This window comes from Drosophila navojoa, chromosome X (assembly GCF_054131105.1).
Source record: "Drosophila navojoa isolate 15081-1374.11 chromosome X, UAZ_NAV_1.0, whole genome shotgun sequence".
Classification (NCBI taxonomy): Eukaryota; Metazoa; Arthropoda; class Insecta; order Diptera; family Drosophilidae; genus Drosophila; species Drosophila navojoa.
The window spans coordinates 15387368-15407839 of record NC_142895.1 but is presented as its reverse complement, the minus strand read 5'-3'; the positions used below and the strand labels follow the sequence as shown (position 1 = coordinate 15407839).

Here is a 20472-nt window from a genome sequence, read left to right as displayed (position 1 = left end):
GAGTGAGAGGTGGGCAAGAAAAGGGTCGGCATATTTTTAAAGTCTACATGCAAATGTGGCGACAGCTGTTGGCAAATAAATCAAATGTGCTGCAGCTAGGTAGGCAGCCAGACAGCCAGCCAGCTAAGTAGGTGCAAATAAGTCGGCTCACTGTGTTTAGCACCTGTTCAGCAAGCGCTTCAGGTGGCAACATGGCTGAGATACTGACACAAACTCGCCAAATATCTCACATCAAGCAGATGAGAGCCGAGGAAGTGGGTGAATGAAAGGGTATTTGGCTGAAGAGAGATTGAGTGCCGTAAAACTTGGATTTCTATATAGAATATATTATATATATTTATAATATATTATTAATTATTTATTATAATATATATATTATATTATTATTTATATATATTATAATAAATAATACAAAATATATATCTATAAATATTTTCAAATAATTTTTATTATATTACATAAAAATATGTTTATCGACATTTATTCAATTAACAATCTCTTAATTTATGGTATTTTCTTTACTTCTTATAAAATATCAGTTTCATCAGAGTCATATATAGCGATTAATAGCTGGCGTAGGGCATTCGCCAGTCATGCATATCCAACACTTTCACCTTTTTTTGCTCCCTTTTGGCGCTTGAGCTGTTGAGTTTCCACATAGAGTTTCAGCTATGCTTGTTATGTTTTGTGCGCATTCTGCGCCATTTGGCAGATTGCCTTGCATATACATATATACATACATATCTAGATTAAAAAAAAACATTTACCCGCAACCCAAACATAACAAAAAAAAAAAAAGAAAGTAAAAGGAAGCATAGAAATACATTGAATGCAGATTTGAATGATTTACGACACTCGTAGAGGAAGACAAAGAAAAACAGAGCATAGAATTGCACGGGACAGCGAAAAATTTGTCACAGATGCGTCGCGTGCGAAATGGGATTTTCCCTTTCCCGATTTCACATTTTTTTTTTTTATTTTTACCCATATATGTATATAGATACTTTTTTGTTGCTTAAATCATAAATCAGCGAGCAATTGATGAGAATATTTTACATAATTTTTTTCGTATTTTGTTTTTTGTTTTGCCCCGTTTCAGCATCGAGCAACGCTGGCCCATTGCAGGGCACCGTCAATGTCATTACCATCATCAACAATAACAATAACAATCACAGCAACAACAATAACAACAACAACAACAACAGCAGCGACAACAGCAACAACAGCAACAACAGCAGCAACAACAACAACAACAACGGCAACATCATACCTGTCGAGTCGAGCGTGGGCGTTGCAGGCGCTAGCAGCGGCAGCGGCAGCGGCAGCGGCACAGTGGAGCACAGCTTTGTGGCCATACCATTGCTGGAGCGTCGACGTCGCAGTCGCAGTCAGAGCCACTGTCGCATCACACCGTTGGCGCCCATTCTGTGCCTGAGCAGCCAGAGCGGCACCCATCCCGAGGACCTCACCCAGCTGTCCCGCTCCGTCTCGTGTTTCGTTCGCATTCGCCGCAGCTTCGCCAAGTGTGAGTGCCCAATGCAAAGTCGCAGCCGCCAATCCGCAATGCTCAATCTGCAGTTCACGATCCAGATTTGGAGAGACCAAATTGCATTCCGATTGGAAAGCTTTCAGCGTCGATTTTGCTTTGCTTTGCTTTCGCTTAATTGAATTGCATTCGCAACTCTCTATTCTCCCCTATTCTCTTTCTCCTCCCAGTTCTTGGCAAAATCATGGGCAGCAATAATCCCAGCGAGGCGGATCGATATGATTATTACGATTGTGAGTACAGTAATATTCCATTTTATATAATTTCATATCTCATATTAAGCATACGCCACGTGTGCCCCACGAACATAATTAAGGCTGTGAGGATACGCTCAGCTTTTATTTCTATTCCTATTACTGTCCATGCAAAAGTTTTGCAATTAATTAATAAACAACGACTTCAACTGCAATTAAATGACAAATCGTATGTCGACAAATCGAGCCCGACTTGTTGACGTTTTGTATTTGCTTTGGCAGAAAATTGTTTGCCTAGCTCAAAGGTTCTTCGAAAGTGACTGAAACTCATTATTGTTGAAAAATTACTTTTTTAAAAGTCCCTTTCGATGACAATTGTTTTGCACATGGTGTGAGCACAGCCTCACGCTCGACATGCTTTAACTGACGAAGCAGCCTCGTAGGCAAACGACTTGACAGGATATTATGTGAATTTAGAGGGCTTTATATTAATTTTCGTATGTGGATGAACTTATCTGCCTGCGACTTTATCAAACTGAGAAAGCAAAAAGAATGTGTTCTTCCATACAGAAAGTAATTTGTCTATCGAATAGATGGGACTGTGAGGTATGGTATGGTATGGCATCATAATGTAATATACCATATGTAGTCTTGGTAAAAATAGTAATATTTATAAATTTAAAAATTCATATATTGGAGTACATATAATATTCAAAAGGAGAATATAAATATTTATAAGACACTAGAGTTAATTTAATTAGATTTAATTTAATTTTAATGAAAATTAACTGACCAATAAAAACAATGAATATATATCCATTTGAAATATGTATTCAGCATTAATACAACGCGCAATGACCTTCTTCAATTTGAATTTCATCTCCGTTTCATCGTCATCATTCTTCATCAAAATACCCGATTACACAATTTAGAGGGCATTACAGCCGTTAAGACAAACAGTTGAAGCACAACAATAAATAATAAGAGCCGCGTGTTCGTTGTCAATGAGAACTTCATGAAATTTAATTACTATTAGTGAGCAATAAATTGTGTGTTGAGTGGCTGTTTGCCAATGTTAAGTATACGCCGTGTAGCTGATGGTTAAATTAAAGAAGACGAACAGGATGGATGGCGGCTCGAGTGGGTGGTAGACGCACACACACACACACACATACAGGAGCACACTCACAGGAGCACAAAGAGAACGTACAACATGAATCCATTACAATATTTGCATCTTTCGATTCTTTTGTGCTCCATTCGTTGATTGTGCGTGTGTTGTTTTTGTCTTGTTTGTCTCTTTTTTGCCTGTCATTATTTCTTGTGTCTTATTTCTTTCTCTCTCTCTTTTTCTGACTCTGTCTCTGTCTCTGTCTTTGTCGCTGTCTCTTTTCGGCTGCGTCCTTTATGCGTGGCTGGAACTTCAAACCAAGCGGCAAGTGGCTGTGAATGCCAGCAAAAAATCAATAAGACCCCCGAGACAGTGGCAGCTGTGGCAGAGGGGCGAGGCCCGGGACAGTAGGCAGAGCGGGCGAGCGAGGGAGCAAGAGAACGATGTGGAGAGACATTGGGCATAAGTAGTATTTATGTTGGTATCTAAATATCTACAGTCATCTGTCAAATATCACGTTTCTTGTTTACACTTTTCTGCTTCGACTTCGACTTCGACTTCCACTTCGACTGTTGGGGCTTCGACTGTTTCAGCCTCGCGCCTGTGTCTCTGAGGCGCCTGGCGCCGCTTCTAACTGTTGTTCATCTACCACGCCCACCGCCCCCTGCGCTACACATTTGTGTTGCTTCTTCTTTTGGTCCTCTGTTTGTATTTGGCATGTGGAGTGCTGAGTGTTGAGTGTTGAATGGTACAGTGGCATTTGCCGTTACGTGCGCTGCACTGCCAAATGCAAACAAGACAGCCCGCAAACACAACAAGCCAAAGCCAAAGCCAAAGCAGCCGGGCACTTGGGGCCGTCGGGCAGCGCGGCTCCAGGGCAGCCGCAATGAGTATTACAAACAAAGTACACGTTAAAACTTAATATACCCCATAATCGGTGCACAGGAAGTTGGGTGTATTGAGTGGGGTCCATGTCATTGTCATTGTCATTGTCATTGTCATTGTCATTGTCATTGTCATTGTCATGTGTCATTGTTCATTGCATTGTCATTGTCAGTATCATTGTCATTGTCATTGTCATTAGTCATTGTCATTGTCATGTCATTTCATTGTCATTGTCATTGTCATTGTCATTGTCATTGTCATTGTCATTGTCATTGTCATTGTCATTGTCATTGTCATTGTCATTGTCATTGTCATTGTCATTGTCATTGTCATTGTCATTGTCATTGTCATTGTCATTGTCATTGTCATTGTCATTGTCATTGTCATTGTCATTGTCATTGTCATTGTCATTGTCATTGTCATTGTCATTGTCATTGTCATTGTCATTGTCATTGTCATTGTCATTGTCATTGTCATTGTCATTGTCATTGTCATTGTCATTGTCATTGTCATTGTCATTGTCATTGTCATTGTCATTGTCATTGTCATTGTCATTGTCATTGTCATTGTCATTGTCATTGTCATTGTCATTGTCATTGTCATTGTCATTGTCATTGTCATTGTATTGTCATTGTCATTGTCATTGTCATTGTCATTGTCATTGTCATTGTCATTGTCATTGTCATTGTCATTGTCATTGTCATTGTCATTGTCATTGTCATTGTCATTGTCATTGTCATTGTCATTGTCATTGTCATTGTCATTGTCATTGTCATTGTCATTGTCATCTCCAAATCTAAAAATTAAATATTATTTTGGGTCTCTCCCAGGGCAGCGTCTAATTGAACTTTGGCTTATTATGAACTTTTTAATGTCTTTAGCTAATCATTCTTGATTTTGTTTTTTCGGTGTTCTTCTTTAGTATTGACATGACCTGTCCTCACATAACTTTTTTTCTGTATGTTTGTAGGTGTGTACATACATATAGACACATGTACCTATTGGAATTGCTGTTCGTTTAGTCTAATGAGAATGCTGCATACTTTTGGGTTTGTGGGGCCTAATGAGTCTCTGGGTATTACATTTAATTTCTTATGTTTTTCTTCAACACAGCTCAGTAAGGATCTTGACTATATAATATACAAATAAATGTATAGGTATATCTTTTATATGTAAGATAGATGTGGCCACAGTTCAATTTCTTGCTTCAATTTGTAATTGGAATTTAGCAGCTTGTTAAATTTCCACTCAAATTTTGGCGTTAGCTGATCAAATGATTAAAACTCGCATTACTGTCGCGTTCAGTGCCTGCAGCATGCTCGTTGGCCCCATGTGGCAGCCATGCTAACCGCCAACCAATCTGCCACGCCTTAAGATGCTGACATAGTCGAAATGTCGAATTGCCTTTAAACGCCTTTGTGCGCGTCTCTTGGCGTTTAGCGTGTGTCAAGTGCTCAAGTCCTATACAATCGATTGATAATCCCAGCGCAATATGTTCAATTTTCAAATACACACGCACACACACACACACACACACACAGGCACAGCATTTGTAGTGCTTTTTATCATCGTCGCCAGCGTCTTGGGCTTGTGCGTGTGTGTGCTTGAGCGCTTCTGTGTATTTCGTGTCTATTCGTTTTTAGCACGTACTCTACGCATTTGATATACCCTCTTCAAGGGACAGCAATCGGCCTGTTCTGGCCATGTTAATAGTGCTGCGACCAAAGGCTGCTCTCGCATCGAACAGCTGTTGCAGGCACAAACGTGCAACATCTGTCACAGCAGCGACTTCTTAGGGCTGCGCCACCATCATTTGGCATGCTGACAATGATAATGAAGCGCGCGTCTGGGCGCGTTGCCGAGTTGCTAAGCAACAGGTAGGCCAGCATTTTGGCCTGGCCTGCGAGGCTGGCTGCCCCTCCTCACCCCACCGCCCCAAAAGCACCCTCACGCACGCACACATGGGCAACAATTCTCGTCTTGTGTGTGAGAGAGCCACAGCATGCAGCTGTTTTTGGGCGTTCGTCGCTGTGGCTATGGCTGTGCCTGTGCCTGTGCCCGGCCCATTCGTATGGCGCTCGGGTTTGGCATTCGTATTCGCCGCTGCGACAAGAACTGGGAAATTTCTACATATTATCTGCGCACTCGCTCTCTCTCTCTCTCTCCCGCAATCTTTCTCTCTCTCTCTCTCCCTGGCCATAGCTCGCTCGCCTTTAAGTTATGCTTGAAAAATTTCCCTGCTACAATCGGATTTGCAGACGCCTGCACTTCTCGCATGCGATTTGTGAGCGTCGTGCGCGTTTATCGCTCGGCAAATTCGCAAGCGCGTTCGCTGCTGCCACTGACGTCGACGTCGCTGTCGATGTCGCTGTCGCTGTCGCTGCTGCCGCCAACGTCTCGGCACGCACGCTGGCAAAAATTGTGGCAAGTCCCAAACGCTCTGCAGTCGTCGACAGAGTCGCCTGGCGCCCCGCGTGTTGCCAGTGTGTGTGCTGTGGCCGTGTGTGAAAGTGATTTCAGTTTCTAGTTCTCGTTCAGCATTGCCGACGGCACGACGTGTTTGCTCTACTCACTGAGTGTGTGTGTGTGTGTGTACGTGTGCGCAGTGCGTGTGCGTGTGCGTGAGCCTGTGCCTGTGTGTGTGGCGCGGGCGCCGAAGCAGCAGCAGCAGCAGCTGAAGCGCAATTTCCATTGCCTTCGCCATTGCTTTGCGACCAGCGGCGACAAAACCAAACAAAACAAATCCAAATAACTGTTTCATCAATTGGTCAGTGTTCGAAAATTTAAAAAAAAATATATATATATAGAGCTAATTTTTTTTTTTTATTTTTGGTGTTGGACTTCCATAACAAAAAATAAATGGGTTAATTTTTTTGTAAATTAAAGTGTGCAAATTAATTAATAATTAGAAAACAAATTTATGCAAAAAATTTGGCAAGTTACAAAAATTTAATATTTTACAAACAACCACATGTATACAAAATATTAAGAAATATCTAAGAATTTTATTATATATTTGAGCAAGTGTAAGATTTAATGAGACTAAGTTAAGTATTAAAAAAATACTTAGAAAACTTAAACAAAATTCAAGAGTGAGTTTTTTTTGAATGCCTTAAATTGAGAGCTGAAAAATGCAAATTGACAACAACAAAAAATGTATAAATATATATATTATAAATATACATATATAAAAATACGAATATAAGGAATTATGTTAAGCTCTTGATGAATATTTAATTGGGGTATAAATTGTTATGTTATTTTTGTCATACATATTTTTGTTGAGCTCGGCTTAAGCGGATTATGCAGCAAAAAATTGCATTCAATATAAATTACAAATACATATTTATGCATATTTTTTTTATATATTTTATTTATTATATATATTTAATTGTAGTCAACTTGCGCTCATTATAGGTTTTATATCTCCGTTGAATATTGTGATAAATCATTTCTGATAAGAGCACTGAGCTCAAATTTGTGTGCCCAGATTTATGCTCGAAAATTCCAATTTTTTCATATACCAAGTGAATGGATGCTTGAATACTCCTCCACCCTTAACAAATAGCTTTAGTTTTTGTCAAAATAATTTCCGCTTCATGTCACTAATATTACAATAGTAAGCCATATGCAGTGCTTCGCAATACTCGCTTTAAAAATGCTGAAGACAAAGTTTTAACTGATTTGCCAAGCGCCCAAGAGGCATAGATTTATATTAGATTTTTAGAATATATCCATTGCACTTAATCTATTGTCTAATCATGTCTAAACATGATTGGTTTGCCATTGTTCAAGACCTTGTTCTTCTTAACATGTCCAGCCCCCAGTTTGGCGTATATATTACACTAAAACCAATATGCTCTTTTCCACATAAAAGACGAGCATTATCTTTTCTCTTGCTTGTTATTGTTATTCGCATAATGGCAAATTAATTATTATTTTTTAATTATCAATATTATTTTTATTGTTAATTATTATTTTATTATTATGATTGCAATTCGTATTATTATAATTAATTTATATATATATATATATATTTTTTTTTTTGTCATAAATATGCTAATATTTATGACTTTGGCTTATATATGATTAAAATTCAAGAAGTGACCTTGAACCATATCCACGTATTTATTTTTAATTAAAATTGTTTATATTACATATTATTATTAAGTGAAATTTGACCTTCTAATGTCAACTGAGTTTCAAGAAACATTTAACATTAAGCAATCGACAATGTTTGTTGGAAGCTAGGTAACAATTTGATGTCATAACTCTAATGACCAAATGTATTTGGGCGTGTGTGTGTGTGGGTGTGTGGGTGTGTGTGTGTGGGTGTGGATGTGTGCTTGTCCGTTTGGCTTGAAAGAGACATTTTACATAGCTTAGGCCCAGTAAAGTAAACAAATGTAACTAACATGAATGAACGAATATATATTGTATAGGCTAAGAGTAATTTGATAGGGAGTGTGCGACTAGCAAATATCCTGCAAGTTAACTGGGAGAATATCAAAAGAAAATTAGAGTGGAGGAAGTTACGGAAGTATTGCAGTACACTGAAGCTTAAAGACTCGACTCGCAAATACTTTGCCGCTCAATGGATTTGAAAGGATTACGAAAACCATATTCATGAATATTTCGCAATGTTGGGAGATCTATCAGCTCTAGCTCTAGTTCATTCAGCTGCACAACTGAACAAATAATTGGGCCAGGCTCAACTCGGCTCACAGATACTGATATTCCCTTTGCTCCCTTTAGCTTATTCCGCATGCACATGCTACGAAAATCCGAATACCCTCTATTGTGCGCCCATTTATATCTCTAATGGACTCCGAGTACAACCAAACAAACAAAGACTGTATATAAAAAAAAAAAAATAAAAATAATAATGTGCACAAACAAACCCAACAGCAACTGAGCTGTAAAGGTAGAAACCCTCGACAGGGCAAATAGTTGCGCATACTTAATTACATGTCAGGCACTTAACAACAATTTGTTATAAATAAACAATAAGAATTTGAATATGCTTCATTTTTTCCTTTTATTTGCTCTTTTTTTTCTGAAACCATTTAAAACACAAGCGAAACATTCATAAATTTTTCATAACAATTTAAAGACTACGAAAATCTGCCGAAACGAAAACAGACCAAAACGAAGCAACAACAACAACAACAACAACAACAATAGGCAAATGAGATGCTCTAAACATCCACGCTAACTGTCTGCGAAACATCAAATTGTTTTTAATTGTATTTTAATTGTATTTGCAGTGCTTAAAGTTAAAAACAAAATGCGAGAAAAGGAAAATTACAAAAAATTGCGTATACGCCGCGTTGCCGCCGCTGCTCACAGCGAAGGCACAACTGAGCTGAGCTCTGAGCGTGTATTTGTGTGTGTGTGTGTGCTAATGTATACATATATATGCCTCTCTATGCATCCATATAATTCCCAGTTGCATGAGCTTTGCATTGCATTTCGAAATATTACGCATACGCCACATGAGCCGAAATTTGAAAAACACAAGCAAATGACAGTTGGCAAACAGAATTCTCAATTGAATTAAAGTCCACGCAGCTCTGTCATCTACATACAACAAGCTATGACGAGCCTTTAAAGCCGACTCCTGCTGCGATTATTGACTGTGGCAGCGGCAATGGCTTTAAGGCTGCTTTAAAGACAGCTGCCATCTATATACACATAAATATGTGTATGTGTGTATGTGTGTGTGCGTATTTGTTAAGGTCACAAGTGCTAGCAGGACAATGAACGTCAGTCAGTCAGTCAGCCAGTCAGCGAGTCAGTGAGGCCTGCGAGGCCTGTGCGAGTCCTGTGGCTGCGTTCGCTTCGTGTGTCAGCAAAAGTTTTGAAGGCAGCTTTTTTTGTCCCTTTGTCCGTCATGGCCTGGAGAGGCGATTGTGAATTGATGACGGCACAAACTGGGCACAAAAGGCGAGCGACTCTATTAATGCGAGCATCTTTGTCGTAGTCGCTGTCGTTCTAGTTGTAGTTGTTGTTGTTGTTGTTGTTGTTGTTGTTGTTGTTGTTGTACTTCTTCATCTGGCTGCCTTGCGGTTTAGACAGACACTCGAGGTGCATTAAAAAGTCGCAGCTAAAATGCAGCTGCATCTGCATAAGCAGCGGCCGCTCATGTAATCAATAAATATTACTTGCGGGTTTTCACAATCAGCTCGAAGCGCCCACACAGACACCCACACACACGCACACTCGCACACATCTCTGTCCATTCATGAGAAGAATTTGGGGCCGTAAACAATAAAGGAAAGCTAAAACGAAATGAAATGAGCGTAATTTGTGTAATTCGCCTGGGGCCACAGCCTGGCCGCGAATGGGGGCTAACAAATGCTTTCCAAATTGATGTGCATAAATATTTGTATATTACTTTTCGCTCAAATTTGCCGCCGCACAGATTTCGCCAGATTTACACGGCGGCCGGGCCGCACGCAGCGAAAGGCGTGAAACAGTTGCGACATTTAAGCGGAAACTCTTGTTTTGCTATTCAATTGAAAAGTCTCACTCCCTTCCCTACCCCTGCGCCAAATAGAGCAACAAAAGTCGGATCAGTCATAGATACTAGTGAGAAGCACAAAAACGTATCTCTTTGGACGTGCAACAAATCAATATCAAAACAAAGAACCAAAGCTCAGTAATCACACTAGAAAAAAAATATAAAAAAAAAGAAAACACAACAGCAACAGCAACAGAACAACAACAGCAACAGAAACTAACTTCAACAATTCAGTGCAAAGCACAACAACATTTGATTGATTTGTGGCAGCAACAATAACAGCAACAACAACAACAACAACAACAACAGCGGCAAGCGGGCAACTTTCGGTGAGTAGCCACACAAATAAATAATTAATGAGGCGTGAGTGTGTGTGTGTGTGTGTGTGTGTGAGAGAGAGTCTATGTGTGTGCTTTAACAATTGCACAAACAACAATGTAAACGAAAAGCAACACACGGCAACAAAAATGAGGCTATAAAACAAAACAACAACAGAACAAGAAAAAAAGAAGGAAAAAAGAAAAGAAAAAACAGCGTGAAAACAACTAACCAAAGCTATGTGAAAAGCAAAAAACAAAGCGACAAAAAACAGGCGAGCAGCAAGTGCATAAAAATTACACTAAATACACATAACAACACACACACACACACACGGACACACACACGCACACAATGTGCATTTAACCTGGCTGGGGGAAAAAAAGGAGAAAACAAACAACAAACAAGCGACAACTAAATAAATGATGTGATTATTTTGTTGCTCGCTGCCTTTGCCTAATGCGCTTCGTGCGGCTTCGTGTGGCAAGCTGCAGCAGTTGCTGTCAAGCCTTTCAAAATAACAGCAATTACTTAAAGGATAATGCACATAATGCGTATTATGCTATAACTTGGCGAAACAGAGGCGCTCACTCTCTTTCACTCTCTCTCTCTCTCTCTCTGTCTCTTTCACTCTCTCTTTGTTCAAGTGTTTTTTTATACTGAAGTGCTCTCACATAAATGTCTACATCTGAGCTCTACACAACTTCGTCAAAGCTGAATAGAGATCTGAGCCTTTGCATTTTCTAAGGCTAGTCAGGTCCTAATTCAAATTATCTATGCATATACTCGGATTATGCTTGGGCAAAAATCGAATTCACATTCTGCTAGCTTGGTTCCTGAAGGTGACCCATTCCTAAAATTTAAAAATGATATTCTGATTGAGATTATTTTTAGCTAAATTGCATTTAATTCAATTTGCTTTACCAAGTATCTCTTTGAGATAATTTTAATTTAATTTAATTAATTACATTTTTTATAATTCAGCTGCCTTCAGTTACAGTCTAGCTCAGCCTGACTTAAGTAAAAATACCTTTTTCTTAGTCACATTCTAATTCATATTATTTTAGGCAGCTTAGCTTCATTTGAATACATTTTAAAGTAAATGATAATAATTCAAACAGCAACTGAAGGTTTTTATTTTTAATCAATATTTTCAGTCCATATACAGAGTTTTCCTTTGCTACATATTTTGACCCATCAATTGATTGATTAAATAAAATAAAATCAATTTTATTTCACTAGACCTATCAAAGTCCTAGTTATTTATTTCCTCATATCATAATAGGTGAAACCTTCCGACAGCAGAACTGAAGAAAATCCAAACTTCTGTCTGTGAAGGACTTCAAACTATCCAAAAATTCAATTTGCTCAAGAATATATGCATGTATATACATATGTATATATGTAATTTGTTTTTAGAATTAATCGAATATACACATGGGATAGACAGAGACCTTATATCCCATATCTGTCTGCTGTCTGTCCGTCCGTCTGTCAATCTGTCCGCCTGTTTGTCTATCTAATTCTCGGCAAGTTTTCTGAACTGAAAATAAACATTTTGTGGGTCTCGATGTGTGTTTATATATTGCAAAGTGTTTATATTGAATCCCTGTTTGTTTTTGCTCAGAAATAAACCAAACTCAAATATTTTGCACTTTGCAAGCCAAGAAACCACACAAAAGCACTGCGAATGCATTACAAATTCATCAACTCACTCTCTCTCCCTCCCTATCTCTCTCTCTCTCCATCTCTCTCTCGAATTGCTCTAATAAAATATTTCGAGAGGAATTTTTAGCTTAACTTGAATTTGATTCATGCTTTTATTATTATCATTATATATTCATCAAAGCGAAGTGAAATACATATTTAACACAATTTGTTTATTTAACCACAAATAGAGAATGTGTAAAAATAAATTTAATTAGTTTTGTGTCAAAAGCAAACGTCAATGAAAGGTAACAAAGGCAGCGGCCCGAAGGCCTTTGTGCAATTGTTAGAAGCAATCAAATGAGTATTTATATGCCATTCTATGTAAACATGTATGTATGTATGCATAAATATATTTACATACATGCGACACACACACACACACACACACACACATAGTTAGTTGCATGCACAACACATCCGGAGTAAGCAAATAAAAGAAAATACCTGCAGGCGCACTCAAATGTAATTTATAAATGGAACAGACATGTTTTTTCTCTTTTTTTATTTATTTTTTATTTTGCATATCTGATCGGCATAAGACAACACAACAACAACAACACTTCACAAAGTTCGACGTACATTGAATACCCTGCAGTCAAATGCTAATCCAGTTGTTTGACAAATTTCTCAATTTGTTTCAAGCAATTGCAGCTGAATCTGAGAAAAAGGAAAATGTTATTCCGTAACCTGGGAATCTTGGAGTTGTGTGAAGAAATTTGATGTTCTTAAATCATATATACAACTCTAGTTAGTATGACTGAGCTCAGACTCATTCAAAGTTCTGTATTGATGCCGATAAAAATTCTGAATAATGCGAGAATTTAGTTTCAATCTGATTGAAACGTGCTCTATGCCATCTATTTCAATTAGATGCGCTATTCGTCCATACTCTATGCAAGTACAACATATTTGCACATATATCTAAATGTGTATATGCCTTGAAAAGCCTTGAGATTCGTCATGAATTCTTAGTGCATTCAAAGTTCCAATTGGCTAGTTTGCCCGAGACATACAAATGATATGCCCACTGCAGATGGCTGCAGTATTTTTTCCCCGATTACACTTATAGTTAGGACTTATTTATACTGCAATCAACATAATATACCCTAGATAAAAAATGAATAGAAAATTAATATTATATTGTGTCATGTAGTACATACAGTTGTCAGCTTACGCATGTCTGCGCTCAGGCTACTTCGCTATCTAATCAAACTCAATTATCAGCCTACTATATCCATTCAGCTGATTATATGCTATATCACATAATAAGCTGTTGATAGCACTTGATGGCCGACGGCATTGTAACATTTTTCAATTGCTTTTGCTTGGCTTATGATGTTGACGAGCAGCGACGATGACGATGATGAGGATGATGATGATGATGATGGTGATAGGAATAATAATAATGATGATGATGACAGGGATAATAATTAGATGGACGCTTGAGGCGCGAGCTGCTCTCGCGCATTGCCAAAGCGAATGTCTGACAGCTAATGGGAAAAACATAGAGACAACGAGAGTGAGAGAAGAGAGTGTGAGAGAGAGAGAGAGAGAGAGAGTTGAGGCTGACAACAACAAATGGAGAGCGACAGGCGGCAGCAAATTTAATTTCGTAAGTGATTTTTGGCAAGACAGGTGAAGGCGTCTATAAATATAGGCGATGTCGGCATAAATTTGTCTGCCTGGGCACGCGGCACACTCGACACACATAGAGAGACAGAGAAACACACACAGAGAGAGAGAGAGAGTGAGAGGGGGAGAGAAAATGTGAGGGCAGGGCTGCCGGCGGTTGTAAATAAAATAAAAAATATTGCAAACAAAACGAAAATCAAAGCGAAATTCAGTTTAATCGGGGCATTCGCGTCAATTTGACTTGGGCGACATATAAATTTCAAGCACACACACACACATGAGCGAAAGCTACGCTGATGGCGCCACAAACACATAGAGAGAGAGCGAGGCAGAGAGAGAGGGCGGTGGGGCGTGGCTGGAGCAATAACTGCGCACATCACCAGCCAAGTACATCAAAAAGGTAGAAGGCACAGCATAAAAATAAACCATACCAGGCAACAACAACAACAACAACAACAACAACAACGGAATAAACCAAAGCATGCTTCATGCTTGACAATTGACGGCACAATGGGGGCGTCAGCGACGCTAAGCAGCCACGCCCCCCTTGTGGGCAATGCAAGTGTTTTGTTCGCATTTCACTTAAATCATTTTCACATCAATGCGGCAGCCCATTCACATGAGCTGAAGTTTAGTCGTGTCAGCATTTGCGACTTGCGAAACTGATTCACAGCAGCCATAAAATCAGTTTTCATCTCGATTTGCCACGCCTCGATTCGATTCGACTTGTAAAGCTGATGGACCGCAGACGTAAGCCTCGGCCTTAGCTAGGTTTACGATGCCACCAAACTTCACCATTTGGAGTTGTGGCTGGGTTTGGCTTGAAGCTTGAAGCTTGATTTACTCTAACCGTAAGCCCGTGCCTCAACTAGGTTTACGATGACTACTAGCTGCCTGTCTTGAGCTGCTCTGCGGCTCAGCTAACGGTGCTGTTTTACTCCAAGTTTCAATGAAGTTGGTCTGGAGTGGATGTTCGACTAACTAAATCATCAACTGATGAAGTTTATTTACGTCTACTAGCCAAGTTTTAGCTAGCTAAAGTTCGGTTCAGTTATAGATATATTGATATATTGTTCAGTCTCCATTTTGTGGATAAGAAAGAGAATTATCTTTTTTCATGCCCCCAATCCGATTTATATTCAAATCAAATTGATTCTCTTCAAAGTCCCATTAAAAATATTTAAAGTTTATTTCATTTATTTATTGGATATTCATATATATCTTCTGTTGCCTTTGGCTTATTGAAAATTTGCTAATTAAAATCATTTCAAATGAGCTGAAAAGTGGCTCGCCAAGTGACAAAATCTGCAAATCCATTTAGGAGTTGTCAAACAAACACCAAAAAAAAAAAAGGGGCAAACAGCAGACGAAAATTGGGTGAATAGAAACCGAGCAATGTCTGCTTGTCCGTTGAGGTGCGAGTTAATTGTGGCTAGATTTATGTGTCTGCGATTGTTTCTAATTGTGTGTGCGTGCCGGCGTGTGTGCTTGCCGAAGCGGCTTGGCTTGCAACTGAATCTTGACAGCCGGAAAGACAGATCCCTGGCACTGAGAGCGGGCAGCGAGCAGAGCAGACCGCAGCAGCGCCTGCCAGGGCATGAAAACAGATCGAGCATTCCACAGACCGACAGCGGACTTTGAAATATGAGCCGCATTTTGTGCGGTTTTTAGGCACGACGACAACAAAATCCAAAAGCAAAAGCACAAATGGAAAAGGGAAAACGACAGCGGGAGAAAGAGAGAGGGGAGGAAGGGAGAGCGAGAGAGCGTACCTAAAAGCAAGCCCAAAATCCGACACTGACTCCAACTACAGGCCCAAGAGATAGAAGGCCGAAGCGATGGACGCGTGTGGACCTGAAGATTTCATCACATGCCAAGTTTACTCCACATAGCCCTATACATATATCGATAGTTATCGATTGGCAGCCAATACGGCTCCTTGAAGACTTCACCTCACGCCATATTCAAGCCTCTGAGGTAACTGTAAACAACCAGTTCATCGATTAACATAGCTGAGCTGGTTTTACAGGGTATTTCAACTAGTTCACTTTTACTCCCTTTTTTTTCTTTTTATGGGTAGTTGCTTTCACACGAAGCACAAAAAAAGCGGACTGCAAAAAATTGACACAAAAATTGATTTTCGTGCCTTTATCATGCTGTTGTCCCTTCTCGCCCGACCACTGCCCTTTCCCGCGTTGTTGTTGTTGTTGTTGTTGTAGTTTCTCACACAGTATTTCACTTGTTTTGCCATTCCCTTTTGCTTCATGTTTTTTGCTGTGTTTTTGGTGTTTTGTGCGTGAGCCTTTCAATTCTCCTTAGTGTTGCTGTTGTTGCTTGGGTTGTTGTTGTTGTTGTTGTTGCTGATGCTGCTTTGTTAAACGCCCGCTCGCCCTACTGGCCCCGCCCAGCAGCCAAAGGTTTCTTCTCCTCATTTTTTTGCTTTGTTTCGTTTGCTTTTGGTGGCAGCAGCAAATATTGCGGCTTAGAGGCTTTCATGCCACACTCATCTGTGTCATCCCCGCTGCTCGATGTTGTTGTCGTTGTCAATGTTGCCACGTAGTTTGCGTTGTTGCTGCCGAAACTCCTCCGACTACCCATGAGCGTCTCGCTGTTGCCATTGGCATTGCCATTGCCATTGACATTGCCATTGCCTGTCAGCGTTATCTTGCGCCATAACATAACGCGCTGCATAAGCCACCTCTGGTGCTCTCTCTCTCCTTCTACCTCTCCCTCTCTCTCTCTCTCTCTTACCTTCGGTCGCACCTCAACACTTTGTTAAGTTATGCAGCAACATTGCCACGCCCCGCAGCCAGCTGACACGCCAAGTCTATCGAATGTTAATTAGTTATTTTAGTTGCGACATAAAAGTCAAGTAAATTTCATTAGCTCACGTGTCTCTGTGTGTGTGTGTGTGTGTGTGTGTGTGTTGAATCAAATTGACGTGCAACCGAATAAGTATGCAACCCTTTCCGTATGAAATACATGCTCGCACACGGCCCACCTTCTTATGGCTTCCAATTGTGAGTCTCTCAGTCAGTGAGCGAACAAGCTGTTGCTTTTGACATTCAACAGGCGCCCCATTGCCCTTTGCAATGCCCTCTTAAGTATACAATTTCAATGGAGTATGCGCAGCTACAGACATAATACATACATAATATAAGACAACAAAATATGTATGTATAAAATATATTCAGATATATAGATTTTCTATCTTATGGAATCCTCATTTTCAGCTAAAAACTTCTCAGGTTTTTACAGGGTATTTGACGTGTCATAATTACAGCTGCTTCGTTATTTTTGGTAACAGGTAGGCATCAGCAATGTTTGTCCTTTGACATTTACTTTTGCCACAGCAGCCAGCTTTTTGCCTTCTCTCTTCTCTGTCGCTAGTCACTCTCCTCTTCTCTCTCTCTCTCTCTCTGCCCTGCATCAATCCCTATGGCAACGCGACAGTCGAAATGGAAATGCCGGCAGTTTGTTGTAACATTTTCAATTCGTGTCACACACAATAGACACGTGTGTTGTATGCAAATCGAAAATCGATAAGCGACAGCCCTCATGAGCATTTCAATCGATAACAGCAGACAAGTGAAATTTAAGCGAGCTACAAATTGAATTTCAATTTTGAAAAACAACAAACAAAAGCACATACATACATATATAAGTGTTTAGCTAACATGAAAACAATTCGAGCTTCAAGCACCAGCCTGAATATGAATTACTGAGAAACTTTGGGAAATTTGCGTTAGGGCTTCAAAAATTCAATTGAAGAGCTCAACCGAAAATCCAACCAACAATCTCCCACTCTTTTTGAAAATCTCTTGCAATAAACAATTATCTCGATGATAGAAGGCTTTGAAAACTTTCAAAAGGGGATTTCGAATAGTAAGTTTCTTTTTCCTTGAATTTACAAACATCTTAAATGTATTTAAAATTAATTTACTTTAGCTTCCTTGTTTGGTTGATAATCTCAGATATTTCCCAAATTTTTTGATTTCATTTGTGAATTCCAATTATTAAAGTGGATTTTGCAATCGTCAATAGACTTAAAATATATTTAAGTATATTTTTAGCATTATTATCTAAATTATTAAACATTATAAAATAAATTAATTATTAAAGTTAATAAAGATAAATTAAAGTTAATGAAGATTCAATTCATATTTTCCTTTAAAATTATTAATTTTTTAATAAAAACAATTCAAAAGCAATTTTTGTTAATTTAAATGTCATTAATTAAATTAAAATATTTTATTAAATGTAACTAAAAATTAAATTCGCTTTATTTAATTGCAATATTTATTTTTTATTGAATATACAAATTAGTTTAAGCTGCTCATGTTGAGGTATTTAAAGCAAAGTCAATTTAATTTAAATGAATCTTGTTTATTTTCATTAAAATTCAATCAATTTCCTTTTTGCTACATCTACTTGTTATGTTTTTTACCAATCGCTTGGGACTGCATTTATTATAAAACAATTATTAGTTTAGCCATTAAAGAATGTCCAGCATTCCGACAATTGTCTCCCACGTCAGCCGAGTTAAGGCGCTTATCGATAATCGCTTTGATGAATACTTAATCAGCAAATGGCAGAGCCACAGCCAAAGCAAACAAAGTTTAAGCAGCTTAGGCGCATTCAATACCTGCAAAGTGTTTAACTAAAACTATTCAATATTTTAACACACACTCACAGACTTGCTCAGTTACTAATTACGTTAAAGTAGAATTAAAATTTACTGCAAGAAATTTGCGATAGCAGGCAAAGTTTTTATGCCTCAATTGTGCTTAGTTGAAAATATGAGAATTGAAAATGGTTAAAGTATTGTTAGCTTGCTGTTGAGCTTAAACAAGCTGTTAATCAAATAAATCAATTAGTTGTCATGACTTGCCGTTAGTAACTACTTACTTATAACGGACACTCGAGTTTCGGAACTCCTCAACAGGTAGCAATACTCCAATCAGCGAGCTTCATTGAGCACCATGCGATTTTAATGAAAAATATATTTATAAAACTTAAGGAAAGAAAAATTATAAATTTCTTTTCAATTGGCAGATACTGATTGTATATACATTTCGAGTCACTCCTATCAATTATATTGAAGACTGTAACTTTTACTTAAAACATTTTTTAAATTTTGTATTCATACTACATACATAAGATTTTATATTTTTTTCTATATAGCTCAGTCTATTATTTTAATTCATTATTTATTTATTTATTTACTTTTATTTAAGTCTTCAAAAATATACAATACTTTCTTTCTTCAAGTATATTTGCAAGTTCCACATGCATTTCTATTGAGTAGATATATCTATTCAGTAGATAATCCATCCAGGGCTCGATTTGCCAATGCTGCTTGATAATATATCATAACAAAAAAAAAAATAAATAAATAAAAAGTAATAAGTATGCTAAAATTGCTGTCAAAGGTGTTTTAAGGCTAGACTACTACTATATATACTTCTTTACTTTTTTGGGCTACCAGAATAAGGCTATACAGATTTAAGTGCAATAGGTCTTGACCTATTAGCTGTGGCCAAACTGTGATTCTGGCTAACTTCATTTTGTTTACCTGTGTGCAGCCTCGGCTATGGTGAATAATTTGTTTTAGGCTTTAAGCAGTTAAGAAGTAAACTTGGCAAACACACACATACATAATGTACATACATATATATACACATATATATATATATGCATATGTTTGCTCGTGTTTGTTGACTCGCTTGCCGTCCGCTCGTTTGTTCATTGAGTTAGCAGTTTTTTCGCTTCGTTTTTCGTTTCGTTTTTCGTTGTTTTTTTGTTTATGAAAGCATTTGTAATTTTCAATTTGAAGCGCGGCGCCTGCTGTGCAAATGGGCGTGACAAAGCGCGTGCCACCAGCCCTCAGCCCTTAGTTAGTGAGGACCCAACTGCGTGCTCTAGCAGCTCTAAGCATCCAGCCTCATCCAGTGGGCCAAAAGCCTCGCATTTGGCCATGTTTTATGCTGGCCATAAAAACATAAGCGCCTTCAACAATAAAATACAATAAAAACATTTTCGTTTTTTACTGATGCGACAATATTTTCGCTCCCAGTACATATGTACGTATGTAAAGGCCACACACACACACATACATATCAGAGATGACGCGTGCATTAAAATGCTTATTGTTTCGGTTTTCCCTCTCCCTCTGGCAGTCTCTCGACCGCTCTCTCTTTCTCTTTCATTGCAATAAAAGTTGAATTTGTTGCTGCCCGCTTTCTGGAGCACAAATTGTTAATAAACCATACAAAATATAAACTGATTGCCAGGCGCACATAAAAGCCTGCACACAACTGTAGCTGGCACGCCCCCCCCCCCCCTCTCTCTCTCTCTCTCTCCCCTACCATGTGTGTGTGTGTGTGTGTGCATAGTAAACTGTGAACACACTCGTCCAAAGTGTCGCACTCGAGTGAGACTTATAAATAATAAACTTATGAAAGCGACTTGCGGGCGGTTCGTATAAATAAAATAAAATAAAATAAAATAAAATAAAATAAAGTAAAGTAAAGTCAAGTAAAAGAAAATAGCA

The 20472-nt window shown here is 38.6% G+C and overlaps 1 protein-coding gene across 10 annotated transcripts in view; it reads left to right on the top strand.

Annotated features, from left to right (window-relative positions):
- LOC115565375 (A-type potassium channel modulatory protein KCNIP1) overlaps positions 1-20472 on the top strand; it is a 107812-nt gene that overhangs the window by 10347 nt on the left and 76993 nt on the right. For 5 of the 10 annotated variants that reach the window (XM_089263005.1, XM_089263004.1, XM_089263003.1 and 2 more), the window contains exons 1-2: positions 6157-6503; positions 10296-10588. Coding sequence is in view for 2 of the 10 variants with exons in the window: in XM_089263006.1 (XP_089119132.1) it covers positions 1100-1525; positions 1717-1779 (489 nt within the window). In the remaining 8 variants the exon portion in view is untranslated. Of the gene's footprint in view, positions 1-1099; positions 1526-1716; positions 1780-6155; positions 6504-8641; positions 8661-10160; positions 10589-20472 lie in introns of those variants that run through there. The other 5 variants (XM_089263006.1, XM_089263007.1, XM_089263000.1 and 2 more) reach the window with 4 other exon arrangements.